At 35.9% G+C, this 12,331-nt stretch overlaps 1 protein-coding gene across 1 annotated transcript in view; it reads right to left on the reverse strand.

The window, feature by feature from the left end:
• Window positions 1-1,538: 1,538 nt before the first annotated feature.
• Window positions 1,539-12,331, reverse strand: part of LOC118271688 (protein eiger) — a 65,145-nt gene continuing 54,352 nt past the window's right edge. The window contains exons 5-8 of the mRNA XM_035587840.2: window positions 7,434-7,533; window positions 7,009-7,090; window positions 4,701-4,852; window positions 1,539-2,564 (exon numbers count right to left, since the gene is read on the reverse strand). Of these exons, the coding sequence (XP_035443733.2) occupies window positions 2,277-2,564; window positions 4,701-4,852; window positions 7,009-7,090; window positions 7,434-7,533 (622 nt within the window). The 3' untranslated portion in view covers window positions 1,539-2,276. The remainder of the gene's footprint in view (window positions 2,565-4,700; window positions 4,853-7,008; window positions 7,091-7,433; window positions 7,534-12,331) is intronic.

Below are 12,331 nucleotides of genomic sequence, written 5' to 3' on the forward strand. Positions count from 1 at the left end.
ATTTATGGTAAGGAAGGAAGGTGAAAAGAAATGGAGGCGGTACGACATTTGCCGGTTATAAATAAAATGGATTTTATTGTGGAGCTTAGATGTATTATGTTAGTTATACAAGCAACAGGCTCACTACATGGGACTTATAACACAAATGGTGAAAAGTGGGTTTACATTGTAATGTGCGCCTCTGCCTAACCCTTCGGGAATAAAATGCGTGACGTTGTATATTATGTAAGCAATACATACAAAATATTTTTATGTTGAAACGGTTATAATAAGCTCCGTGTTTTATAACAAACTCTCACAGTAAATCGAAACATATCCTATTCACTATCGACTTCCAGTTTCGATATAAATTCTCTAGACAACGTATGCTCTTTTATCATGGTCCTCAGTAAAATATCCTGTTTCATAAAAGTTATAAATTGCGATCCAGGCGTTGTGAATTCGATCCTTTCTAACATACCTTTCGAGTCCTCGTGTGACTGGTCAAAAAGAAAATGTCTGGAGAATTTAGAATGGGATTACATATGTAGATGTAGGAACAGGGTAGGAAATGATTGTTTCCCGTTTGCTTCAGTGAACATGACAAAATTGCTTATTAGAATGTTAAGATTTTGGAGAAGGTCTTAGTACTTGCTTTGGTATAAAGAGCTGTTTGGAGGGTTCTTTTTAAAATTGGAGACGAAATACTCATAAAGTCTTACCCCAAATATCTATTTTCTGGCTTTTTGCAAAATCGATTTAATTAAATTAAGAAATTCGTGATTATCTGGCCGCGGCGTTGCAGTATTCGGAGTCACGTAGACCTATCTTTAGACTGTTGATGATGATTGACATTTGAAATGTGATTATCTATCAGGATTTCGATATTTCCCAAAACTTCCAAAAACAGTTTTTTTAAACGAACAGACGGATCACCTGATGGTAAGGAATCACCGCCGCCCATGGACACGTAAAACACAAGTGCGTTGCGTTGGGGAATCGGGGATTGGGAAGGGGGGTTTACTCGTTTTCCAAATAAAATTAATGTTTCAAAATCTTAATCCTTCAAAATCTTAATCCTTCAAAAATTCAATCAGACCCATCTATAGGTTAGCCTAGGTAACACCCGTTCAACTCGGAAGCCATTCTTGTATCCTTCCAGGTCTTGTATAGGTCCATTATCTTTATTTAAAATCGAACAATACAAACTTGTGTGTTTAGTAACAATTTTTGCAGGCATCGATAACAATACAAGGCTAATCAGCAATGTAATTAAACTGATATCACACTTGTTATCGGCCATAGACACTCCATAGTATCGATTTATTATAACTTTCATAAAACATTGAAGGTTATTTGATTATGATTTGCGTTTTAAATCAAGGCTTTTGATTTTTATATTTTTGCTCTTAGTAGATGGCGCCACTGGCGATTAATGTCCTTGTCCTGATTTAATATGAGGTTGGTAAGTAAATAAGTTGTCAATATGCTCTTCTGCTCTGTAAACTTATAGGTAAAATTATTTAACTTCAATGAATGTTGGCAATAAAATACAAATGTTACGTTTTAATACAGATTTATTTCGTTCACTTACAAAACATGAATGAATATCAAAAATGCGGTTGCATTTAAACATCTATAAGTATTAAATAAGAATACCTATGTATGTACGTATAATAAATTATTTAAATTTTTAACGTTAGTAGGTAGGTACTTATAATATCAATGGTATAACAGATCTTTCGATTCGATTGATTCCTCGATATACCTATAGCTAAATACACGTAAACATATAATTCAACACCATTAAAAAACACAAAATATTTAATTTTAAACATTACAATAAAATGTACCAAGGAGTTTGCATTGTTCTTTTTTTAATAAGGCAAGACTTTCGATGTGTTGCTAGTACAAAAATTTACAACATGGTAAATTATAGACAATCTGCTTGAAAATAATGCCAATACCAAATCATTACACTAATTAATTTGTTCCTATACTTAATTACTGCTTCGTAACCCATAACAATGGCACTTTCTTGACTAACATAACAATATTATCACTTTCCAATACATTTGTAAAGTTTTCTTACAAATATATTCAGACATACACTAACATCAAGTTAGGAGTAAAATGTTCCAAGTTCTGAAGTAACTTTGTAACGAGCTAAGTCTGATGATTAGAGGGAAGGCAATCTGGATTTTCCTTTCGATTAACCCTCATTTCAGGTGTAATTTACTCGATATTTACTTAAAGACAAAGTTACTAAGAACTGCTGGAACTTGGAGGTAGAGAGTCTACAGCTCTTGGGTAGGATCTTCAGCATCAGCCAGCTTTACCAGCCCAATGAAACTCTTCTCTGGTTGCATCAAGGAGTGCCTGTCTCCTGCCGTATTCCTCACTGCTAGCCTGTCACCAGCCTTCAGGAATAAAGCAGCTGCTGAGAAGCAAGAGTTGGGCTTGTCGATTGGTTCAGTCGAGTATGATGACTGAGCACACTGCAGCAGTGTCTCCCGACCCTCAATGTCGGCATTCGTGCGGTGTAGCACCCAGGAGATGGTGTCATGGCTGTCCAGGTAGTAAATCTGTGAACAAGGAAACATGATCAGCATTTATAAGTTTTTAAACTGACATGTTCACTAACTGAACTAAGTACGGGATATTTCCCATGATCACGGATGAATTCTATAATTAACGAAATATCGGAAACTCATAGACATAAATAAACATGGTAAATATCCCGTCATCAGTTCTAATGTCAATGATCAGCATTATTGGGAAAGAAGTTAGTCTTGTTTTTTTCAAGAACAGTTTTGTACCAGAAAAAGGGTTGTAAATAAATTCATCCTTAAACGAATCCTTTCTTTATTTAAGTACCAACAAGTTACAAGACAGCAAAAAGTAAGTTTGAATTAAAGTACGGCGGAGGCAAAGTTAACTAAAGCTAGATAAATCTAGCTTAGCCGACCCTTGGAATTGTTTTGCCTTAGTTTATTTGTATTAGAAGTTGAAATGAATTTCTGAGCACCTTATAATTGAGTTGCGAACAATATATTGTTTTGTTCCTTTATAAATCAGAATTATAATGAAAGCTAAAACTTGTACTAGGTTTAAACACATCTCAAAATTCTTCAACGTACAATTCAAACAGAATTTAGGGAATTTACTGCCTCGTTGGTCGAGTGGTCGCAAGTGCGATTGCCGGATAATTTTTATTACTGGGTTATTTAGTAGTATTACTGGGTTTTTCGAAAATGTTTCAGTAGTAGCACGGAATCTGGAATTGTACCCAGTATATGGCAATGCAATAGGCCATCTTATTACATGGGACTTATAACACAAATAGTGAAAAGTGGGTATACAGTACATTGTATAATTGTATAGCAGCAGAACGTGCCGTAATGTGCACCTCTGCCTACCCCAACGAGGATAAAAGGCATTGCTTTTAGAATTTAGGAAATACAGTCACGTTTTCGAGCCATTTGGGACTTAAAAGGGGCAGACAATAAGTCGGACTTCAATGCCAGCGACGATAAATACGAGAGGCTCTTACGATCGTGGGACCATGCCTACCTGTTGAATGAGCGACCTCTTTGGCCCTTTACGATGTCTATACTCCGTTCTATATTACGTAACTTTTGTTCATAACATTTATTGAGTTGACTACACTTCAACAGATTAGTAATTCAACCGTTTTAGTGGTAGACCTATGTAATCAAAGATCCATTGGAACTAAAACATTAATGATGTAATACTCGTACCAATTTGTATCGCCATAATAAATGCAAATACCGAATCATATGATGTCTGCAAGGTATAAATTGTAATAACTACTAGCGACCCGCCCCAGCTTTGCATGGGTGCAATGGTGATATATTAGGTATGCATGTATTATAGATAAAAACCTTTCTATTGAATCACTCTGTCTATTTAAAAAAAAACCGAGTCAAAATCCGTTGCGTAGTTTTAAAGATTTAAGCATACAAAGGGATATAGGGACAGAAAAAGCGACTTTATTTTATTCTTTGTAGTGATTATGTTAGCTGTGTATTTGACATTCGTAATCGCTTTATAATGGCGTCGTGCCTTCGTGCAAAAGCGCGGCAAATCGAACTGTCACTGTCATGTTTATGCTCATGAATTGTATAGCTTTAAACAACATTTCTGTCCAGCTGCATTGGCAGATAATTGCTGATATTAAATTATTATAATCGCAAAATGCATCGTTACTGTCAAAAACTGACATCACAGACAAACATCTTTCTTGCTATAATAAAGAGAACTATAATAAAGAGTCATAGTTAATTCTTCTCCTCTAACAATATCTTGCGGGATCAAAAACTGTCATTCATTCATGTCCCTGAGACGCGCCGGACTTCAGTGTTCCGGTGTTTTCATGGTTGTATCTACTGCAGATCCTGGCTTACAGAAGTTGCAGCGGTTTGGGAGGTTGTGGCGGGCTTGTCCCATTTAACAATAAAGAGTCTAAATGTCTTCTTTCTGGGCTTTTTCGGTTTTTCGAAAATTTCTCAGTGGTAGCACGGATTCTGGAAATGTGTCCGGTATTTGGTAATAAGCTCACCACCAATTACATGGGACTTATAATACAAATTGTGAAATGTGGGTGTACCAATGTCCGCCAATGCATTATGTGCCATAATATGCACCTCTGCCTAGCCCTTCGGGGAATAAAGGCGCGACGTTATAAAAAAAATTCTTACCTGTACATAGACTAAGTAAACACCAGTGTGGTGTACATGCACATGTCCGGTGCGAGTGAGGGTAGGCCGGGGATGTGGGGACGCCACCGTCCAGGGTGCAGGGTACCACACGTCGTGAGGAGCGTCATGCGACACGCGCACTAGTCCGTTACCTGGAAACAACAGATTTAAATTTACCTTCAGTAATGGAAGCTGATATTACATCACACGGTACGCCCACGTCTTCTGCGAAGGTACGATCAAAAGGCAAAATAAAGGAGTATTTTAAATTCAATATTTGCCGCTGGTAAGGACTCAGTCCTTATTAATTAGTGAAAATAGACTATAAGGGCCTTAAAAACGATTAGAAAAAAGGGAGACAGCGACCTACGAAGCAGACGGTAAAAAAAACTAAAGATCTTTGGGCTATCAGAAATATATCAAAACCGACTCTACTAAATTGAAATAAGGATGTTTTTCCCAGAAATGTGAACAAACAGATTTTCAGAAAGAGTTGTTACGTGTATAGTGAATTGGAAAGTTTTAGTATATTTTTAAAGGAGTTTTGAGAAGTTGTTGAAGTGGGTTCTTGTGGGTTTGAATCACGTCTTTTAACGCTCACAGTTTTATCGTTCTATTTTATTAAGGTTTCAATCAATTAGCGTCTAGTTAGATAAATACTTCGTCAACCTACAATTTGTATTTTAGAATAAATTAGTGTACGTAAAATCATAACCTAAAAACATACGAAGTGGGCAATATGTGGTAGGTATGTATTAGGAAATTACTGTTGCAATTTTGTGATTAAATATATGTAACGTCTTAATATAATTTTATGATCACGTAGTTCCCTAAATTAATAAAAATGTAGCGAGTTCAGCGCTGTGATTTTGTTTCACGCAGCGGCCAATCCGCCAAACGCTCTTTTTCGTTTTCGTTCAACGTAAAGCAAACACGTAGTAAAGGACAGTTGTTTTACAACCTATTTCGATAAATAATAAACAAGATACCATATTACGTTATTATTCTAGAAACAACGAGAGGGATAGAAAGCGTAATTAATGATCTTGTTTCGTATAAATATTTACGACCGACATTATAATTCCCGCGTCTGCTGTATTGTCTTAAAGTCTAGTACTAGATCTTCTTATTAATATTCCCTAGACTTAGACGCGGACTAAGTATGTTATTAATGTGAGTCTGTGTTCGTGTCTGGGAGGTTTGATAAAGGGTGGTTTTAAATGTGCACATTCTCCGGTAAGATATTTTTGTTTTATTATAAACTTGCCTTTAAGAATGTTGTTTAGCCCGTTAAACTCGGTTTAGATTAGTTTTATCTTGAATTGATATCAATCTTTTAGGAATGTTTAGGTAAAAATGTAAGGTAGACTGTCTATACAGGTGTGGTATTTATTCTATGAAAAGTTTCGAATGCTCTCTTTTCGTTTAAATCAGTTCATTTCAAAAGAGAATTTCGTAGTTTCCCAACTGAATATACGCAAAAACACACACAAACAGTCACATCGTTGGTATTGCTGTTTACAATATAATTTATGTGTCTAGGTGAGAAGTAGGCAGTACATCACATCAATAGAAATGAAACGTTATCGTATTCTAGATAACAGCGAAGAGGGATAAGACAAGCTGGTATAATTTATATGATACTTGTTGTATATATAATATTTAAACGACTCGACATTATAATTCCCGCGTCTGCTGTATTGTCTTAAAGTCTAGCACTAGATCTTCTTATTAATATTCCCTAGACTTAGACGAGGACTAAGTATGTTATTAATGTGAGTCTGTGTTCGTGTCTGGGAGGTTTAATAAAGGGTGGTTAAATGTGCATATTCTGCGGTAAGATATTTTTGTTGTATTATAAACTTGCCTTTAAGTCTGTTGTTTAGCCTGTTAAACACGGTTTAGATTAGATTTCTCTTGAATTGCTATCAATCTTTTAGGAATGTTTAGGTAAAAATGTAAGGTAGACTGTCTATACAGGTGTGGTATTTATTCTATGAAAAATAGGCTTACGAATGCTGAAAGTTTTTTTTTAAATCAGTTCATTTCAAAAGAGAATTTCGTAGTTTCCCAACTGAATATAAGCAAAAACACACACACAGTTACATCGTTGGTATTGCTGTTTACAATATCATTTACGTGACTGTGTAAGAAGAACAGTACAACACATGAATAGAAATGAATCTTATCGTTTTTTAATAAAACCGAAAATTTTATGACGACATATTAGTATAATTTAATGTACTAGGCTGTATGTACATTGTGATTACATTTAAAGGACTTGTGATATAAATAATTATGTATCTACCTTTGTAATGGTCATGTATCGCACTATTCAAATGAGATGTGTTGCCGTGGAAATGGGCCGCTATGAAGGGTCTCCTCATGTCCTGAAACAAATTAATTCAGATTGAATAAACCAACCGATATCAAACGCTTGAAGCTCGTTGATACTTTCTTACATCGCTTTCCAAACTATGATAAGTGTTAATTAAACTTTTTTTTTTAAATTAGTCAGCCTCGTTGGTCGAGTGGTCGCAAGTGCGACTGCCGGTCCAGAGGTCTCGGATTTGATTCCATAGGCTCACCTCCTATTACATGGAACTTATATCACAATGCGATGCCATGATGCCATGTGGTATCACAAGCCGAGGCAGATACATTTAGATCACATTATATACCTAGTCATACACATAATATTAAGTTAGAAATGACTTCTACGTACGTAGGTACCTCAAACTCACTATTCCTGACAGTTCTAGTGACTGTGTGCATCGCCGTCCTCGGGGTCTGGGGGTAGTCCAAGTTGGGGGAGAACTTCTTCGTCTTGCGTCTGAAACAAATATTAACTTTGTAAAAACTTTTAACAAGTTATTTCTTTCTTAGTATCTTTGATAAGTTAAAAGGGTGGCGAGAAATTCAGAGGTAATGTTATTTGAACTTTGTTTTCGTGGAGTTACGGCATATTATTGTGTGTAGGTGGTATGTATGTTGTCTATTGTTCTTTTGTCACTCGTGGTGAGTTTTAGTTTAGTATAAACCGTGCCCTTAGTACGAGTTTGCTTTACGTTTAACGAGATCGAAACGAGAGCGCGTTCGGCGCTGATAGGGCGTCTCAAATGTACCAACCAATCAGAGCGCCGTATGCGCTCTCGTTTATAATTATGAAAAGATCTACTTATGTACAACTACATAAAAACTATGAAAGGAATATTCTTACAATCACTTCAAAAGACAATTGTTGGGGTATAGCTAATCAAGAACGACAGGAATAATGCTATATTTAAGAAAAATAAGATACAATATTGCTGTTTATTTATACAACAATATTTATATAAATAGGTAAACAGCAATATTGTTTGTTACCCACGAAAACAATAATCACGTTGTCAAAGCGTATGTTCTTCATTTCACGAAGCCTATGAATATTCATACTCGTTCAAGTAAGTAGAAACTTGTTAGATTCTCTTCAGAAACTCGGTCCCAACTTAATTGCCGACTATACAACTTGCCGCGGCCCCACCTGTTAGCTTTGCAACTTAGCGGCCTCATTAGCCGGCCGGCCGTAACTTGTGACTACAAACTCCTTTAATTAAAATAACGTTATAACTAAAAAACACAAGTTTTAATTACTTTCGCTTTGTATAGAGGCTCTAAGTAGAGTGTTTGGTGCCTTTAAGAAAATACTTTTTAAGCTTTTATTACGTAATTCAATTAGGTGTAAGCAGGTACGTAATGTAGTGTAGTTTTGTTTTCTTGTGTAAATAACCTCACGCCTGTCTCCCATCTGGGTTGGTAGAGACTATAGAACGTCAATTGCTACGAATCTTACACACCTCTTTCGCTTCATCAACAGTCATCAGTCTTTTCCTGTATGCTCGTCGGTTAAGGGTACATTTTAATTTAGTCCTACTTTATCGCCATTCTGGTGGTCATTTGTAAATGTTACTCCCATGGCTTTAATGCGAAGTAGTGTATATTAGATTCATTTGATATTTGTTTGTAAGAAAACGTGAAATATTCCAACAAAGTAGGTAACTAATAGTTTGCCAACATTTGTTACCAACATTTGACAAAATATTTATTATAATATTTATTTACACATTACAATAACATAATCTCTATTATGATACCTCGCTACTACACCACAGAAGTTTAATTATCCATACCGTAAACATTTATTAATTTATTCGTATCCAAAAATATTGCAAAGCTTCCGCGATATCTACTCAAAATGTACAAGTACATTTCGATACTCGACAGTCGCAATGGCGCTCGATACTCTCGAAGTGAGCGCAGGAAATTGGGAATATTATATTTGTTACAGACGCCTTTGTGATGGATATTTCAAGGAAATATTTCCTGTATCATTGCCTCTCTGAATCCACTGTATATTTTATGTAGGAGCTTTAAGACACAGGTTTCTGGGTAACAGTGGTAGGCATTGGTCAATAGGATCATGTTTCATTCATTGACTAGCAAACCCGGCGAAGTCAATTTCGCCACCCATGATTTTCCCATTTTCCTACTTTTCTATTTTTCCTGAATACTTTGCTATAAACCTCACGGAGTACAAGACCATTACAACGAATGCAAAACCCTGGAAATCCGTCCGAAAAACTGGAGTTTTAGAGAAATGACATTTTGGAGAAATCCGTTATTAATTTTATTTGTCCCGTAATTATAATGTACTACAATCAATCAGTTTCCTTCACGCGAATCGATGCACTACATACATATCCTATTTATAGCTGTCTGTAAGATAATTCAAGGAGACTAACTTGTAATCCATTGCTTTGTCCACATTGGAACTTTAATTATACCCTTAGGTCGGATTTAGGAAAATCCTTGACAGATTCTTATCGATTCTACCCAACAAATGTTATTAGAACTTTACGAATTTAAATGGGACTTATGATTTTTTTGTGTCTGAAGACTATAAAGAGGCTCGATACTAATACTGGCTACATTTTTCCTTAAACCACACGTGAGAAGCCCCAAAAGAGTCTGTAGAACTCCTAACATACGTACCTTGAACAACTTTACAAGAAGCGTAAGTAATAAATGTGTAGGTCTTCCAGACTCCTTGTGGAAAACCTGAGTGGTTCCTCGTGCCACGTGCCGCTAATGGTGCTTCTAACAAGTTTGCTTGCAATGTTTGCAGTTGGATCGCTTCAAGTACTAGTTAGGTACTGGGTATTTACTCCTGTTTATTGGACCGTAGTTTGTATGTAGGCGGTTAGGTCGATCGATCTTTCGTGTTAAATAGCTCTCTTATATTTTCGTGGTAAAGTCGGAGTGCCCGGAGGTTTAAGACGCCCGCTTCTCATACATGAGGGTTCGAAACCTACCGATGGCAAGTATCATGAGAGTTTTTCTGAGTTATTATGTACTTTATAAGATTATTTAGACATCACTGACAAACGGCGAAGGCAAATATCGGGAGGACACTTGGGCTTATAATTTCTAATTATAAGTTCGATTAATGCTCAAACCTCCGTGCGAGAAGAGGCCTTTGGTCAGTAAACATTTTCGTAAAGAGTAACTATAATTAGACAGTTTTTCCTTAAAAAATATCGAAAAGGCGTCACGTATATTTGAATGACCAGTTTTTTTTTTATTAAAAAGCTTTTCAGTATATTTCAATATTTCAACCTCGTCTCTATTTGTGACATAGTATTTACGTATGTTTTATATGATTAATCATCATTATTTGTATTATTTTGCATCGGATCAAGTGCTCCAATTAATAATTGCATCATTCCTAGTACAATAGCCTGTCAAATATTTTAGTTGGGTCGCGGGACAAGTGCTTTTAATCCATTAATTAATTATTATTATGCTCATTACTGTTCATTGAATAACGCGATGTTATTAATTAACCTTTGTATGTGTACAATGTATAATAGTCGATTCATATAATTTATGCCTCGTTAGTCGAGTGGTCGGGCAAAGTATTACTGGGCTTTTTTTCGGTTCAAATGGTGAAAAGTGGGTGTACATTGTAAAGCGGCATTACGTACCGTAATGCGCACCTCTGCCTAGCCATTCGGGTATAAAAGGCATGACGTTGCATTATATCATTTATGTTATGATGATGTGAAAATTCCCCATGGGATCTTTTTCAATTTATACTATTGAAAAAGGCTGGGAAGACACATACAGGGGTTTAATTAAAGTTTAACCCTTTTACAGATCATTTTAAGATAGCGAGGAGTGAGGATACTACAGAATGATAAAATAGCAATAAACATTATAATGGTAATATTATGTGAATATTTCTTGCTATGAAACCCAAGAGCTTTGTGGTCGCATTCCTGATTGCTTCGCGCGGAGACGAACGACCGTCACTCGGTGTACAGTCCTACACACTTCAATATTTTTATATGGAATAATATTTATTCATGTGAAAGGTCTTTAGTGCATGTTGTTATTGTTATACATTATATTTGGACTATGTCCTTGTGGATTTTTGTGAGAATAGAGGGCTAATGTGTACATACATACATACATACATACATACATACATACATACATACATAACCTCACGCCTGTCTCCCATGGGGGTAGGCAGAGACAATGGAACGCCAATTGCCACTAATGTGTATCTTGTGTTATCTATACTTATATATTATAAAGCTAAAGAGTTTGTTTGTTTGTTTGTACGCGCTTATCTCCAGAACTACTGCTCCGATTTGAATAATTATTTTTGTGTTGAATAGTGCATTTATCGAGGAAGGCTATAGCCTATAAAACATCAAGCTATGACCATTAGGAGCCAATCAGAGCGGGTGAAACCGCGCGGAAGTAGCTAGTACATTACATTAGGAGTATGACCTCGTAGGATTTTCGTAAGAATAGAGAAGTGGGATCTATCCTGCGTTATTATGGAGATTTTTATGTTATGTATACTAGGATTAATTATTAGGTAATTATGTGGTTTTCATAGTTACGACTAACTTACAAAACTATATGTTTCATGAAGCAAGCCAGTAAAGTGTTTTTGAAACTCAGGTAGAATTTGAAGGCTAAGAAGCTTAATAACTAACTTCAATAACTAGCTAATTTTAAGTTGAGTCTACTCAAGTCGAAGTTGCTTATCAAGACATTACCTGTCACTATTAGTACCCTTAGTATGAGTTTGGTTTTACGTTTAAAGTAATCGAAACGAGAGTATGTTCGGCGCTCTGATTGGCCGGCTGGAATAAACCAACCAATCAGAACGCCGAACGTTTTCATTCGACATAAAGCAAACTCATACTAAGGGTGTTCAGGTTGAAATTCTCTGTGACAGCACAAAAGCAGAATTTGAAGCAAGTAATTAGAATCATGTGAATACTTAAACAAAAAAATCATATATGTCTCAATGTACGTTTCATCTGACTGTACAGACACACACACACACACACACTCGCTCCATTTATGTATAGTTAGACACGCTCAGGAATTTGCGGTTAACGTAGCATTTAGAACTAGCTCCGCTGCTGGTCTGTCGATTATGAAGATGAGGTATAGTTTAACTAGTAGGTAACTCTAGTCAGAACATGTTTGTTAAAGTTAAACTAGGAGTTTTCTGGAATGTTTACCAGGGAAAACAAGTGGGTGTGCTGTTAGATAGATATAATTAAACA

Source organism: Spodoptera frugiperda, chromosome 15 (genome assembly GCF_023101765.2).
Source record: "Spodoptera frugiperda isolate SF20-4 chromosome 15, AGI-APGP_CSIRO_Sfru_2.0, whole genome shotgun sequence".
Lineage (NCBI taxonomy): Eukaryota > Metazoa > Arthropoda > Insecta > Lepidoptera > Noctuidae > Spodoptera > Spodoptera frugiperda.